The sequence below is a fragment of the Thunnus albacares genome, chromosome 12, assembly GCF_914725855.1.
Source record: "Thunnus albacares chromosome 12, fThuAlb1.1, whole genome shotgun sequence".
NCBI classification, from domain to species: domain Eukaryota; kingdom Metazoa; phylum Chordata; class Actinopteri; order Scombriformes; family Scombridae; genus Thunnus; species Thunnus albacares.
Window position 1 is genome coordinate 6,206,544 of NC_058117.1, and position 15,977 is coordinate 6,222,520.

Sequence of the window (15,977 nt, forward strand, 5' to 3'; positions counted from 1 at the left end):
CGTGTGTGTGTCCAGCATGACATATGGCAGTGTGGTCCTTTTTTATACTAGTGTAGCAGCTCAAATACCTGCCAGCTAAATCCCATCTAACAGAGTTCCAGTATAATTCAGAGTACATATGACTGTACCTACAGGATTAATCACTTCTACCATTGGTTCTTATGGTACTGTGGCACAGGAAATTGAATTACTTAATCATAATATTCAGTTAAATTAGGATTTACTGACTTTTTTCAACCAAATGGAGGAAATAATATTTCACCTTGGGTTGTAGAGGTGGGTTAAACCCACCAGCAATAGACCCATGGCTTGTTTTTAGCCATGCTGGTAGCACTTGGGGTGGCAATATTTGTCCACCACTTTGGTCCAAACTGAAATATCTCAACAACTATTGGATGGATTTCTATGACATGTGGTTCAGATATCCATGGTGTCCAGAAGATGAATAATGAATAATGATGCCCTGACTTTTCCTGTTGTGCCACCAGTAGGCCAGAATTTTCATTTATCCAGTGAAATATATCAGTATCTACAAGATGGGTTGGCACTCAGCTGTACTTTGTGTTTAGGGCTAATTAGCAAATGTTAGCATGCTAACATGCTAAACTACATAGCAAAAATTTTATTTACACATTGTGAGCATGTTAGCATGCTAATAGTAGCATTTAGCTGAAGGCACCACTGTGCCCGAGAAGAGCTTCATAGAGCTGCTAGCATGGCTACTTTTGGTGTCCACTGATTGACAAAATAAGCAAGGTTTAAAAATACTGAATGTCTGTCTCTCGTCAAAACTTTTTTATGTGAAAAGAACAATCAAAATAACCTCCCATCTCCAATTACATGAATGTGTAGTCACATACATTGAGTTATTATCTATTTTAATGTTTCAGAGACATTCAGAAATATGAAATCATATTCAAAATGTCTCTTCTTTTTTAATCTGGAATAACATATCAACACACTTTAAAATCTACAGCAAAAATGCAAAATTGAGTAAACAGAGCAAAACTGCAGCATTTTATGTTAATTCGGGATATTACATAAAATGACTACGTCTACATTTGATTTGTTATTCCATACACAATGAAAATAATTGAATCTAATAGAAGTGGCACACTAAAAATACTGCAATCTTGTGTGATTTATAATATCTAATGATTAATGCTGATACTAATCAAATTTCATATACCACTTCCCAATTGCCTTGTAAACATCCAAATGAGTAAAGCATTGCTCTTGAAATCTCTTATGAACCTCTTATGAATAGTAATGTAGTAGCACAGCACATCACCAGCATATTCTGACAAAAGCAAAAACTGAACAAAGAGGAACATGTTTGGACAGTATCACAGACTGAGGTCTGCTCAGCAGCACTTTACACCATCCTCTGACTCTGTCTGTGTGACAGTAGGAGTCAGTCCACCCCATCTCTCCACACACATCTATCTACAGCCTCCTGCAGGCAGGTTATACACTGTAGACTTCATTCATGGGAGAAGACTGGGCCAACCTAGCTACTGTATCCACACAGAGGAGGGAGGTGTGGAAATGCTTGCAGAGAAACCACAGTCTGATTACTGCTTAAAACAGCCACAACTGCTCAGAGAATTGCTGTTTTCCTGCATATTCTGACTACTGAACTACTAAAAAGTAAAATACCAAATAAACCCACTGTAACTAACTAGAAGTGAAATACACAAATAAAAACATTCGTAATATTACCGGCATCAGGCTAATGATGATGCGGAGGATGGGCGTGGTCGTGACTGTGATGGGGAGATGGAAGATTTTGAGTTTTATTCTGATTTGTATCCTGCTGATGGTGGGATTGATTCTGGTGAGTGATATGATGGTGGTGATGAGGATGATGATGATGAAGGTTGTGGTGATGAGTGGATCTAGGAGCTGTGATTTCCTCCTCTGGTTCATCAGTTTCCAGTTGACTTGTGGGTGATGTAGTTGGTTCGTTGACACTCAACTGCGCTGTCTCGTTCGTCGTGATGCTGTTGTTGTTGATCTGGGAGAGATAAAATAACTGTCATAACCATATTATGATGTTGCTGTTCTTGCTTTAGAGCTACAAAAAACAGCTGCCTGCTCTGGCTGGAAAAAAGCGTAGTTTGCAGACCTGAAAATCAAAACAACAAGCTAAAAGAGGCTAAAACTTTAGAGCAGCAGAGTTAGTGGCAATCATTTATGGGTTTGCCACTACAAGTGACTGCTTTGACATTACATTGATCTATTGTTGATATTAAAAATATTTGTGAGTGCAGCTTTAAATATATTTTTGATGATGTGAGTGTGTGAACGTGTGCATAAACAATATAATCATACATGCGTACAAGCACTCACTCGTGTGTGTGTTTTGTGATTACTACTCACAGAGCAATTGCAGATATTTTTGTGATAGGTGGCTCTGATTGCAGCCTCTACATATGGGTAGTGCAGGAAACTGTACGGTAGCACTACATGGTAGGTGAGGAGACCACACCTGGAAACAAATGAGGAAGACAGAGAGAATCAAAATGTGCATGTTAATCACTGCAGTGTTATCAGTTCCTTACTTATTGTCCAAATAGGCAAACACAGATGATCTAGTAACGTCTTTTATCTCAGAAACTCTCCATGTATTTCTTTTTAGTTTTTTGGGATAAGTCACACTTGTTTTCCAGAGTGGGTCCTAATTCTTGGATGCACTAAAATTCTCTAACACGAGCCAAAAGGTGGCAAAGAACATGTATTATTAATGTAAAACCAACTTTAAAAGCATGACATAAAACCCTAAAATTGGCAGGCCAAGAGTGCTGAGACTGGTACTAATATTTTATGCATTTTAAGTTCACACTGTAGTGTTATCAAAGAGCTCCAAATCCTGCTGGGGTTGTTTTTGCATGAGTCACAGAGTAATATCTTCTATGCAGTCTGTTGAGCTTCATGGTCCCTAAATCTGCTGGTGTTTTGACATAAAATCAAAATTTGATATAGCTGTCTTGAAGAGGAGGCTGGTCTTACCTATCATAGACCAGGAAGTCATCTTTGTCACCATCCAGCTCCTCCCACACGTCACTTTGAAAGGGAGCCTGCTGATACACCGGAACATCAGGCGGAGCTTTTCTCTTCAGCTCCCAGTACATGGCTCTGGACAGAGCCTCTCGCTCATTTACTATCATGAAAGACACCTCCGTCAGATTGCTGCGGTTCAGCCTGTCACGCAGACCTCCAATGCTACAGTGAGACAGATAGAGGAGCAGATCGAGCTGAGTCACTTCACTGTTCATCCAGGCTGTTTCAAAGAAGAACTTGGTCCTTTTACTGCAAAACATTACAACTCTCAAATGAAATGAGTGCACTTCATCTTCCACCAGGTAATGCTGGCCACCTAAACAACTGCTGCTTTGCAAGATGATCAACCAGTTTATTTAATCATGTTCTACCAGCTGCAGTGACAGCTGGGAGTAAACAGACAACCATCTTCTTTGCTGCTATCTAAGAGTTCTTTTACGTTTTACTTAAAAACATCTGTTAATACCAGAATAGAATACCAGACATACCAGTGTTGTGGGTCTAATTTTATAGAAATGCTCCACACTCAATCATTAACATGCCAATCTGGCCACTGTAATATGGCTAGATATTAGATCTTAAAGTCCTACACAAGAAAATACATTTTGTAAGTAAGAAAAAGTCTAATGAAGTGACAGTCTGAATTTGTTGTGTGGCAAATTGCAAATGTCTACTTCAAGAATAGTTAAAAACTATGTGGTGATGTGACCAAGTGCCACAAATGTGTGCTTGGTATGTTTGCGCTGTGGTCAAAAAATGCACCCCCTACCAAATAGCAACATCCCTTCTAACTAACTAATTAGAATAATGAGTCAGCCTTAGAATCAATGAACACTTTATTTTAAGGAATACAGTACATTTTGGGAAACACACTTATTCTTCTTCATGACAAGAGAAGAAGAAGAAGTCTTAACTCTGGGGAAAAAGCAAATAAGCATCCAGGGATTTCATAAAATGTTGAACTATTCCTTTAAATTATTATTAGAAAAAAAATGTTGAGAGAATTTCAAGGGTGTATATATATATATATATATATACATATATATATCAATTTGAAACATGTTTCAATTTTAATTATTGATATTGTCTGTAAAACTGATGGCCTAACTGTTAATGTTAACTCTGGCCAAAACTTCGTCATTTCCCCAACCCCGACTTTCCTTAATGATAATGATGATTCCCTAATATGATTCTTACTAATTTAACTCTCCCTGTGACAATTTTGATACCCTGTGTATCACTGTTGTAGATTATAATACTATACTAGTTTCATGAAGTCTGTTTTCTTACTTGGAGGCCTGAGTGAGACAGAACTGTCAGCTGGCCTTCAGTAGCGCCACCACCACCACATTTCCCAGCAGCTTCTGCATGGGTGCCTGTCCCTTTATGGTCCAGTTGGGGGCAGGTTTGCAGATCCTGGAGGCATTATTGCCCCCCTCTACCAGCAGAGAGACTTGTGAGGCGCACAGCAGGCCTGGCAGGGCCGCGCACAGCCACAGCGACGAGAGAGAGTACATTGTCCCCCCCCTGGCTGCCTATACTGGATCCAAATGAGAAGACGTGCATTTAATTAGACAAGCAACAATTACAACATCAATGAAATTGATCAACCATGGATCTTCACATCCTTTGCTAAAGCCTCTATACTGTACATAACTTAAATTTAAATGATATAAATGCAGTCTGCGGACTACAGTGCAGGGCAACACGTGCAGGCTGTCTGGTCTAAAAACAGATTCAGTCTTTGGCAGGTTTCCCCCAGCGCTGAAAACAACATGGCTCGTCAGTCTGATCCCATAATAATGAAAAAAGTAAACCCTCATTGTCTCTCTTATCACATGTGGACATAATCTGCAAAGCGAGTTTGTTACGGGGTAAACAACCAACAGACTGAGTGTCGGGACAAATGGACGGACAGACTGGCAGGCATGCAGAAAAACAAAGAGAGCCAGCAGGCACACAGACATCAACAGATCCAAAACTGCACTGCTTGTACAAACAGGCTCAAGATCACATTTTGTCAACTGTTGATTTAAAACTACTTAAAGTTTAGCGATCAGATTGCAGATTTGATCTAAATCAATACGTCAGTGTCTGGAAACACTTTTGTGTCCCACAAATGTAGGCTAGTTATTGAATTCAAATGTATTAAGTGTTTGAAAATTGATTAACAAATTATTTTGAAGCTAAGAACAAAAAAAACCCTACCCATTTGAAAATAATTAAAGTAAGAAATGAAAAGTACAACTGCATAACACATTTATGATTTGCTCATAATACAGGAGGAAAATAAGAGCAAAAATACTGACTTTTATTTACTTCAATAACATAAATAGGAGCCAGAACAGAAACTCTTACCTCTGTCCTCTCCCTCTCTGTCCTGTGACCCAAACAGGCAGCACACCCCTGTTGTTTTTAAAGCCTTTGCGGTTGAATAAGCACTTCCCCCAAATCAAACAGACAGAGGCAGAGAAACACACAGTACACAACCAGTGTAACACGTACTCGTTGTATAATTGTAAACACATTCAATTCATGATTATGTACGTGCTACAGACAAAATAATGTTAGCATTGAGGATTCAAATGTGAAAGTATCTACATCACCAGTGCAGATAAGACTAGAAAGGTGGGGAATCTAAAATTCGGCAGGAAAGGCACGGGTGGAACTAATAACATTAATAATTGACTCCATTGAGGTTTATCGATTCCATGCTGACTCATTGCCAAGGCTTACTGGGACACCTGGATGTTATAAATAAGACCTGTGCTTTTCCAATCCCATACCACATACTAAATGTATACAGTACATGACTAATTGTCACTTTTTCTGAAGTTGGTACACAGCAAAATCTACATTTAAATTTACAGTTTTATCCAACAATAAACCCAATTTAACAATATATATTTGTATTTATTTTCTGAGATCTTGCTGTTGCTGCTTCCACCTGCAGTTTATTGGAATTCCTGAAATGCTGTGAGCAGCTCCTCCCATTCCTTCAAACGAAGAAAGTTTTTTTTGAGCATTTAATGTCTGTATTATTGAGTCAACAGTAGAGAGATGACAGGAAATAAGGGGGAGAGAGAGAAGGGGAACAACCAAGATCCTCAGCTGGCTGGGTGTCACAATTCATGATCAGCACCTTAAACCCCCAGACCACCAGGGCATACAATCCAACTCCTCCACTTCCATTGTGCATTGCAAATTGTCACTGAAAAATCAAGCACTTTAGTATGTACACTAAGTGTTTGAATATACATAACTTAGTCATTGGAAAAGTACTGAAATAGTATGTAGTATAACTGGGACAGATGCTGTGAAAAAGGCCTATTAGCTGTATTGCTCCCTCCTGTCATGTCCTTGTTGGTTAGTCTAAACTTGTTGATCATTTCTTCTGGCAGATGTGTTTCCCTTGACATATTAAATTATAAGTTAATATTGAACATTCATTTATAACCTCAACTTCTATAAATGAATCACTGTAACTTGTTGTTAATTTGATTACTCTATGGCAAGGTCGGTCTGTCAGTCCAGACTGAAACATCTCAGCAACTACATGATGGATTGCCATTAAATTTTGTACAGGCATTCATGGTCTCAGGAGAATAAAGCCTTCTGACTTTGGCGCTCCCTAAAACACAATTTTATTGTCCACAAAGGAGGAAAATTGTCTCTGGTCCATTTGGCAAATACCTACAAAACTAATGACATTTCCATCAGCCTCATCTGTACTTTGTTAGTGTCAATTGTCAAATGTTAACATAGTCCTGTTTACCATCAAAAGGCCTTCTGCTTTGTGATATTGATCCCATTACTGCGTAATATTTACTTTACTATGCATGAGTCAGGCTTTGGACTGTGTACAGGTGACTGCTACCATGTGACAAACAACTGTAAGATGCAAGAGGCCAAAATCAATGACAATCAGCAGGAGAAGGTCAAAGTGACAGACTTACTGCAAAGAGTTGATTATCAAAGAAACAGTACTACAGTACTTGCATACAGTTCGATGCATTGATCAGCCTGTATGTAAAATTTGTCATATACATCTTTCAATGTCAACCTAAACGTTGTCTTCACATGGCAGTTCAACTCAGGATACAAGCCAACTGCAGAACAAATATCTCTTTCACATGAATGATTAGCTAAAAGTCCAAATTGGGTCAAAGTAAAGTGTCAGTCTTTGTTTTATGCAGGGTAAACTTAACTCTGACAGAAGCTACATGCTTCACCTGATAGGCCAGACAGAGCATTTTGTTACTACAGTGCTATTTGAGAAGACTTATGGTGAGTTGCTTTTTTTAAATCACTAATGGAGTCATGAGCTTCTGTTTTGATTCCAATCTAACCAGTGTAGTAATGGTAACAATGCTGTTTATCTGTTACTGTAAGCTGCCTGATATACTGTGCTGACCTGCATTCTCACACACACACACACACACAAACACACACACACACACACACACACACAAAGACAATTACAGCTGATTCTTTACAATCACTTTATTTTGTCACAGTGCCAGTGTTTTCAATATATATAATGTCATGTGACTTACTGTGTTTTGTCTGAGCTTTCATTGATACCTTTTGTGGTAACTACAACTGCACTGCAAATTTGAACACTTCAAGACAGAGCAAACAGTCAAATGTCCAACTAATTGAAATTTACAATCGATCTAGTGTGGAATTACACTAGTTATTTACCAATGAAGGGTTTACTAACTTGATTTCCTTGTTGACTGAACACAGTGCTCCCTAATAAATTCTATGATGTGTTACTGAAAAACTGCAAAGGTTTTGAACATGTGATCAAAATGGGCTGCATGAGAATTAAGGAAATCAAACTTAATTCTGCTGACAGTATTCCAATGATTTGTAACAGAGACTGTTAAGTCAGACAGGATGGTTTGAGACCAAAACCCACCAATTATGTTTCAACTTTAAATGCAAATATCATTCCAGACATTCACTTTCATCCCAGTTTTGTGCTACAGCTTTATACATACCATCAAATGATGAATATTTGGGGTGAATTTGACCAAAAAATAAAGCTAACATAAAGTACAGGACAGTTTATTGTGTAATGTGTTTTCATGCCACAGTAGTCCTCATAATATCAGAATACTCAACACCCAGGATACAAGCTTATCTGCTTGCAGGACGTTTGAGTATCATGAATACTACCAGGGTTTTATTGTGCATGTAAATGCAGACAGAAACACTTGTTAAATCAGCTCTAGACACTTGACCTTAAACACAAGCAGCAAATTCAACAGGCCGTGTGTAAATTATATGTCTGCACTTCCCAAACAATTCCACCTTCTCATTGGTAGGCTACTTTTCCTCAGACTACATTTCCTCACATGTCCAACCACACTGGTCAGCATCTTCATGGAAGGAAAATCATATGCATAAACCATAAGCCCCAGCATCTCACAGCAGTTCAGCAAAGCCATATGTTAGTGGTGCAGATTGCAAGCACAACCATGTGACATTTCTAATCAATCAACTCATGACCTCTGTCAGGCAAATCGTACATTTGTATCAATGCTTAAGCCTTACGTAGATGCTAAGCCTAACTTGCCCATCCTCTTTCTCTTGATCCCATCTGCAGCTTTTCACATTGCACATTCTTCCCTTGTTTTGAGTCAACGAGTCATGCAAACTGCCGGGATCAGGACAAAACACCTATCAAGTCTTCCTCATCATTGTCCCCAACAACTTCCGTTGGACTGTCGCAGGTGGCCATGATCCCCAGGCCCAGCTCTGCCAGCTCCTCGCAGCTCATGTCCGTCGTCACCATGATCTTAGTCTCCAGGCGGTTACACAAGGTCCTGTAGGAGGGTAACGGGTATCCCAGCTCTCTCAGATACTCGTAACCCTTTGTGCCAACAGCACAGCGGATCTTCCTGGCCTTCAGGATGGTCTCTGGAGACCAGACGGCACGTCGGGAGCGCTTGGTGAGGGACAGGGCACGGATCTGGTCCTCAAACAGAAAGTTCTGGAGGCCCTTCTCAATCCGGTCGAGCCGATACAGACGCTTCTTCATCTCCTCTGCCTGACAGACACACATAAGAAGAGGGTTCATTACAGCTGAAACTACTATTATATTAGACAATAGAGCCAATAGATTATTAGAGTTAATAATTAAATAACCAGATAATGAGAGCTCATGTGAGCTGTAAAGCAACCCAGCAGATTTCTGACAGAATCAGACTCAATGACCACATTCTGGGCTCTTTTAATCTGGTTATGATGCATTGCAAACACAACATACTACAACTTCAAAAGAAAAAAAAAATTAATAAAAAAGTGGACGGTGATTAGTAAACAAAGACACCAGCTGCTATCCTACCTCCTTTTGTAGCCTTGCAGTGTGCTGCATCTCCTGCTCCAGCTGCTTCTTGAGGAGCTGACACTGTGTGCAGGGCTGCTGGTCTTCAGTTGTCCTGTCTGCATCCTCTTCCTCCAGGCCAGGCAGAGGGGTGCGTCTGGCATAGCCATGGTCCCCAAAATTCAGCTCCTTCTCCACTACAGACACAACACAATGTCTGACTAGCATTATATTTCCTAACTGGAATCTGCAGTACATCATATTTTGTTAGGTGAAAATACAAAACACATTAGAAAAACTATTTATCGTCTGCACACATGTCTTACCTGTCTTGTATTGTAAGTGCAGTACATGTCTTACTTGTGAAGCTGCCTTACTAGTTTTGCAAGAGCAATCTACTAATCCAGTTGAAATAAGTGACCTCTGCTACAGATGAGATATATTGTCATTTTAAGCAGACTGTACTGTCATCATATACAAAGTTATGAGTGGATGGCGAGTTCAGACCAAATGCAAAGTGAATTTTTGCCTCACATTATGTGAGTACAGCCGCTCAAGTGTTTTTTGAAGTATTTCACAACCTACGAATATTCGCCCTTTCTCTTCCAGAGAAGAGGAGAGGAGGAGATGCTTATCTCTAAGTAGATGCAACAGCAAGTCTTAAGAACCAATACATCCGGAGGAAACAGCTGTGACATGTCTATTTACAGAGCCAGTGCGGTATATGATTTTTTTCAGCACACAGAACAGACAGCTAGCAGACTGTGTGGAGATATTTGCTGAATTGACAAAAAGCGTATTGGATCAGTATTGCTGACTTTACCTTTAATTCAACAAGTTTTTCTCAAAGGAGGAGGAATTAGAGCTTCACTGCTAAACCATCAAGAGTGGGCTAACTTTTTAGTTAGCTAGCAAACAATGTAACGTTTTGTTTAGGAATACAGAGCAGCCAAAGTTTTCCCCCCTCTTTTATACTTACTAGGTCCTGACAGCATGCAAATGTATTTATTTTTATTTATTTATTTTAATTTGGGTAAGAAAGCATCTCCATATTGATTAAACTCTATTTAATTTCAGTTTATATTAATAAACTTGGATTTACAAAACAGAGATTAGTTTTTAATTGTGCAACAGAGCTCTGCTTAATTTTAAATCTAGATTTACTCATTTTAAAACCTAGTTTTGCTAAACTCCGATTAGAACTAATCTTAGATTTAATTCATCTTTGTTGGTACAACCCTGTCATCAAGTTAAAACCGGTATAACCAGTTCAGAAGAAACTATTTTCTTTACTCTCGGTATATTAAAAAGTAAATGATTGCTGCACTTGTTGTTTCGGCATGCTAGGTCATCAATTCATTATCATATCAGAGAACATTGTGTCTGCTTTTATTTTTAACCATGAGATATTATTGTGAGGTATACAGCTTTAATTTGGCATGTCTACACTGCATTATAACACAATAACATAACAATAAAAGCAGACATCACAGTGTGATATGCTGACTTTATTAAGCAAGTCTGACTTACATTCAAAAGCAATATGCAATTATGAAATAAAAAAATGGCTAAAACAAAAAACATCAAGTCCTTTTAAATTACTTTGATAACTTATATAATAACAAATGTTTGAATAAAACTATAAAAACTTTACATTGTATGTGTGAGAAATAAAAAAACCTACATAAATTAACCAATTAATAATGGAAAGCCTGGTTCCTTCCCTGATTGTCACCCTGATTAATAATTCATAATATTCTGCTGGCTCCAAACTGAGGGCCACAGTCCTGGATTCATAAATAAATTTATGAATCTGAAATCTGACAATCTTTGCAGGGAAGAACCAGGCTTTTGAGGAAAAGCTCATCCTCTGAGGGGGGAGGGGGAGCAGGTAGAATGGGACTCTTCAAAGCTTCTACAAGAAGTTTCCTGATCCCACTCTCCCTCTCCCTCTCACTCCCACTGGTTCTCTTTCGGGTCCTCCTTGTCACTGTATGAAATGGAAACACTATATAGTCATAGAACTTCATGAAAAACATACCGTTCATGCTGAAATTATACTTGTACCATTAAAAAAATGCAATCCAACTTTTCTCATGTACATATCTGTGGGTGGTTTCACGGTTGCAGCAGAACTTTGAGACTCTGCCTCACTGCCTTCTTCTGATGACTGATCTGGCTCGTCTGTAAGTAGTGACAATATAAAAAAGATGTCTTGGATTTTTGTTTGGCAGATATATGAATGTCTAATAGGTCATTCTAGCTTTCAGTGTCAATTACAGCACCTGAAGCATTTTACAAATGCACCCATATTCTAACATCATATAGTTCCAGCCATGATAATATCTAGCCTTTGCTTTTTCTACAACCTCTTAATGCAGTGAGTCCTTGATGTACAGGAAGAAATGATGCCAGACTTGTTTAAATTTCCCCTCTGTATTGTTCATTCTAACTATTGTGCATTCAAAGCAGTTTCAGTAATAAATTTAACTCAGAGAGTGAGTTCTGGTATTTCTGTGTTCTTCAAAACAAGTCTTGCTGCAATAATAAAGCCTGTCATTATTAATCCAAACTGTGCTTTGGTGACACCCTGTGGTAAAAGTGTTTTATCACCAAGAAGTCACAACTGAGGTGAGTCTGGTAAGGGCTATTCTATCTATTCTCAAAGGTTTTTTTTAATTACAGGTTTGGTACAGGTGAGAATACAGATTAGTTTTAGGTATTTTCACATTTTCTTTGTCAGTTAAATTTTTTTTAAGTGCAGACTATGAAAATAAATATCTGTACTGAGACATAAAACAACTAGTTATCCATCTATACAAAAAATCTTTTCAGTATAAGTTTCCCAAGCTGTGCGTGTGTGTCTTCATTCAAACTCTTGTCAGCCAACCTCCCATGTCACTCTCTGACAGCACTGCTGCTGCCTCTGACCCTGGTGATCCACTGGTCTTGCATCCTGTGCTGTGTTGTTGACCTGGGTCCTGTCTTCCTCGACCCCCCACCCCATGTTACTGCTTGTCTCTCTTGGGGTAACAAAGGGGTTGAGCAAAGACAGGACGGCAGGACTGGCCCTGCTGCTGACCCAGTCTTTTTTTCCCCTATCTCTTTTCTCCTTTCCTTTGCAGCATATCTCCTCTGACAAGAGACACACGTTAACATGAACTGTTGAATCTAAAATCGCTAGTAAGCCTGACAAGTACACCAGGAGAGCCAGTTGTGCTAACGGTTGTGCTAACTAGGGAATGTAGCTAATGCTAGTGCTAACTTGGTTCATAGTGAAGTACAACCAATGGCTGGAATCAAGTAAAAGACACAAATTTTTAGAACTTACCAGGTAGTCCAATTTCTTCGCTCACTATTCTCTGAGGCTTCTCCTTTTTTGTTTCGTCTTTATATAAATATGATGTTGTATCATAGAGCTCTGGGTGACAACAGGCGCTCACGTTTTTCCTCCATTTCTGATTCAACGTAAGGACGTTAAGAGAATCTCAACACTGATAGCCTTTCGTGACACAGCGTCAGGCAAATTTTTCGCTCAAGTTGAATATTTTCAACTCGCACAAATATGCAAATGACGCAAATTTGTTGTGTATTAATGCCTTTGCATTGACTTTGTATGTAATTGTGCCGCGCAAAAAATTGGCTTTGCAATTGGTCTGAACACGTCATAAGAAATTCCTGGATAATAACATAACTTTTATGTACTTTTTCTGGTTATTTTTCAGTTGCTAAATAAAGCTAGTTCAAATCAGTTTTAGGCCACCAGAGGGTAGTAAAACATCAACAACAGCTGACAGAAACACTCCCAGCACAATAATGCACATTAACATGTTTTGCTAACATGTGACCAAACAAAATCTTATCTAGAACATTCAGCAGACACTAAGCAAAATTCACATTCATTTGGAGTCATGTTTCAGGCCAAGGAATCCAATAACCACCCCTTTTATCTCTGTTTTGGTCTCCAACAGCTCCTGAGTCAACCATCTGTGTCTTTAGTCCTCTAAACAGACAGCTATATTACACCAGCCACACGGTAAATGTCCTGCTGCTGGGCAGGTTTATCAGAGCTGTTCTGGTAGAAATGGCTGCCAATAGAGGGGTAATAAGAGAAGCTGATCTAAAAGAGGCTGAAAGCTCAAAGGAGCTGCAGAATTAGGGATTAATTCGGATTTTGACACAATGAGCAAGCCTTTCACATTATACAGAATCATTACAGTAAATGTTAATATAAAAACAGTTAATTTAGGTTTAGTTGTCAAGTTGTTCTCACTCTTGTAACCTTGTTCTTAAGACAAGTCAGGAAACTGGTTGCACAAGCACTGTTAAGCACAACATTAAAAGAAATGTTTATCTCTAGTCCTTATGTTGATACTAGTGAAAACAAGTGCTTGTCTGCAACTAAATGAATGCTGTATACAAGCTGTTACATTTCCAGACAATGGGTGCTTTTTATTTGTCTAATGTGTCTCAGTCCTCACTTCCCTCCTCTTAGCGTTGTTGCGAGAGAAAGATGCGAAGAAGAGATGGGAGGACATCCTCGCTAACTCCAGCATCACTTTGAGGTCAATCAATTTTCAGGTCATGGGTTGGAAGATGGGAGGAAACATAATTAGCAGAATGGAAAGCACCCACTGACATTCAGTCTCGGCACTCGGCCAACTACATCTATGGCCAAGAAACTAAAATTGCACCAAGGATCCTGTGGTCACAATGCAGGTTCAATTTCTGAGTCACTCAAAGGCTTTATAGAGAACTGAATGTGATTATAAAGGACTGTTTCAGAGCCAAATCTGCACCCACCTGCTGGATGTAACAGAACATATTTAGGAAGAAATGACACTGGATTCAGGTACCTGGTTCAGGTTTTAAGGGCGGCAGGATGTATGGAGTAGTGATTGCAGCGTACGGAGGGTCTCCAACATTAAACAGAGTGGGGATGGCGTTGGGCTTCAGCTTCTTTCCGCCAGCTGGAGACCTGGCTATCTCCTCAAACTGGCTCTGCTCAAAATGGTCCTTGGAGAAACAAGACAGGAAAGGTGTGATAATCAGTAAGGTATGGTATTTTTTATTGTTAGGACTCTGGATAATGCCTCAACATATGCATCAACCTCCACCAAACACAGGTCAAAGTACATCATGGTGAGAGCAGAGGGAGGCACAGGTGCAGGCGCTGCAACCAGAAGACCCCCTACCTCTGTTAGGCATGCCAAGCTCCCTTTTGCCTATAGCCACAGAAAGACTGTTTCAATGACATGATGAACAGGGACTGTAGGTTACTGGAATGAAAGCCACATTTTTTACCCCAGTGCAAGCCAGGATAGATTGCAAAACACTGGACTGTGGGGAAAAAAGATAATGTACATTTTTCTATATAGTATGTAAATTGTTTTTGTAAAATAAACTCTTTTGGAGTAATTTACTCTTTCATTCATTTGTGCAAAAACGTGGTAATTCGTTACCTACTCCAAAGACCCACAATATCAGTTGTGCCATTTGGCAGATGTCCACCTACACATAACTTCACAATAAACAATGCAGAGAGCTTATTTTTTTGTGCCATCATCAACAGCTTTGACACAGAGGTGGTTCAGAGATGTGGGTATGGCTCCAAAGTATTTTCCACTCAAAAGGTACTACCACAGGCCTTGTATGGCAAAAAACAGGCAGGGCAAAAACAACAACAATAAAGAAACAAAAAACAAACAAACAAACAAACACGTAACGTACTTTTCTACAATGTTTGTACCTCTGTAACTTTTGTTCAGGATTACTTATACTCATTCTGACTTTCTGGTTGTAAAATGTAAAGAGTAACCTTTAAAATGAGACCAGGGTTATGACTGTAATCAAAACGGCTGAGTAACAGTGACGTTAACCCTTTTATATCGGGGCTTATGCACAAAAATAGGGGTACCTGATAACTTAAGGGGTTAAACAACAGGTCTCCTTCATTCATACTTCGTCCATGTAACCTCACAGTTATTCAGTGGTGTTTGGAAACAAAACAGAAATGTTAGTCGGTGTGTCAACTTACCTGGCAGAGTCGGGAGTGTGGAGTTGGTTCAAAGTCACGTCGACAGTTCACCACCCATTTCTTCTTACGGACAGGGTCTTTGGGGAATCTAAACAGCTGCTTCCCTATGCTGGTTGAATTGGAGCAGTTCGGAGCGGAGCAGCCACCCATTTGCACTCAGTTAAAAGAAAGAGTAAAGCTAAATTTAGCAAACGTTAAGTTAGCTTGGCTGGCAAATAAGCTCAGCTGTGGATTTTAATCATTTTTTAAAACTACTAAAACATAAGAACAATTACTTATGGACTCGATATTAGTGCCTGCAAAACGACAGTGCTGTCAGGCAGAGTTTTTGCATCGTATTTTAAACATTTAATTTAAAATACTTTTATCAGAGATGAAATGTTTCTGACTTTGTTTGAGCCAAAATGGCGCACTTCTCTTCGATAGTTGGATATAGTGACGTAGTGTTTATATGTGTGTCCATCATAAACGCCTGCGTGAAAACGTTTTTGTAAAGCAAAAACAAGTCAAATAGAGAGAGAAATCACAATATGAATTCATTCA

The 15,977-nt window shown here is 39.2% G+C and overlaps 2 protein-coding genes across 3 annotated transcripts; both read right to left on the minus strand.

Annotated features, from left to right (window-relative positions):
* Nucleotides 1–946: 946 nt before the first annotated feature.
* Nucleotides 947–5,500, minus strand: selenop2 (selenoprotein P2). Of its 2 annotated transcripts, none has more exons than XM_044367309.1 (5): nucleotides 5,422–5,500; nucleotides 4,354–4,603; nucleotides 3,013–3,225; nucleotides 2,383–2,491; nucleotides 947–2,017 (listed from the first exon to the last, which is right to left on the minus strand). In XM_044367309.1, exons 2-5 carry the CDS (start codon nucleotides 4,578–4,580, stop codon nucleotides 1,733–1,735), a joined length of 834 nt encoding a protein of 277 aa, XP_044223244.1. In that variant the 5' UTR covers nucleotides 4,581–4,603; nucleotides 5,422–5,500; the 3' UTR covers nucleotides 947–1,732. The 2 variants fall into 2 exon arrangements, with proteins under 2 accessions (XP_044223244.1, XP_044223245.1); XM_044367310.1 differs by having other exon boundaries at nucleotides 2,379–2,491.
* A 2,040-nt stretch (nucleotides 5,501–7,540) lies between these two features.
* On the minus strand, nucleotides 7,541–15,841 carry si:ch73-382f3.1 (uncharacterized protein LOC100151273 homolog). Its single transcript, XM_044367308.1, has 4 exons — nucleotides 15,435–15,841; nucleotides 14,254–14,413; nucleotides 9,419–9,594; nucleotides 7,541–9,121 (listed from the first exon to the last, which is right to left on the minus strand). The coding sequence occupies exons 1-4, from the start codon at nucleotides 15,582–15,584 to the stop codon at nucleotides 8,738–8,740; spliced, it is 870 nt and encodes a 289-aa protein (XP_044223243.1). The 5' UTR covers nucleotides 15,585–15,841; the 3' UTR covers nucleotides 7,541–8,737.
* Between the last annotated feature and the right edge of the window lie 136 nt (nucleotides 15,842–15,977).

Excerpts from the sequence above, each read along its gene's own strand:
- si:ch73-382f3.1 (XM_044367308.1), bottom strand. The coding sequence starts at position 15,584 with ATGGGTGGCTGCTCCGCTCCGAACTGCTCCAATTCAACCAGCATAGGG. Across the intron at positions 9,595-14,253 it reads GCCCTTAAAACCTGAACCAG|TGGAGAAGGAGCTGAATTTT; the intron begins GTACCTGAATCC and ends TTGTGTCTGTAG. Across the intron at positions 9,122-9,418 it reads CTGCAAGGCTACAAAAGGAG|GCAGAGGAGATGAAGAAGCG; the intron begins GTAGGATAGCAG and ends TGTGTCTGTCAG.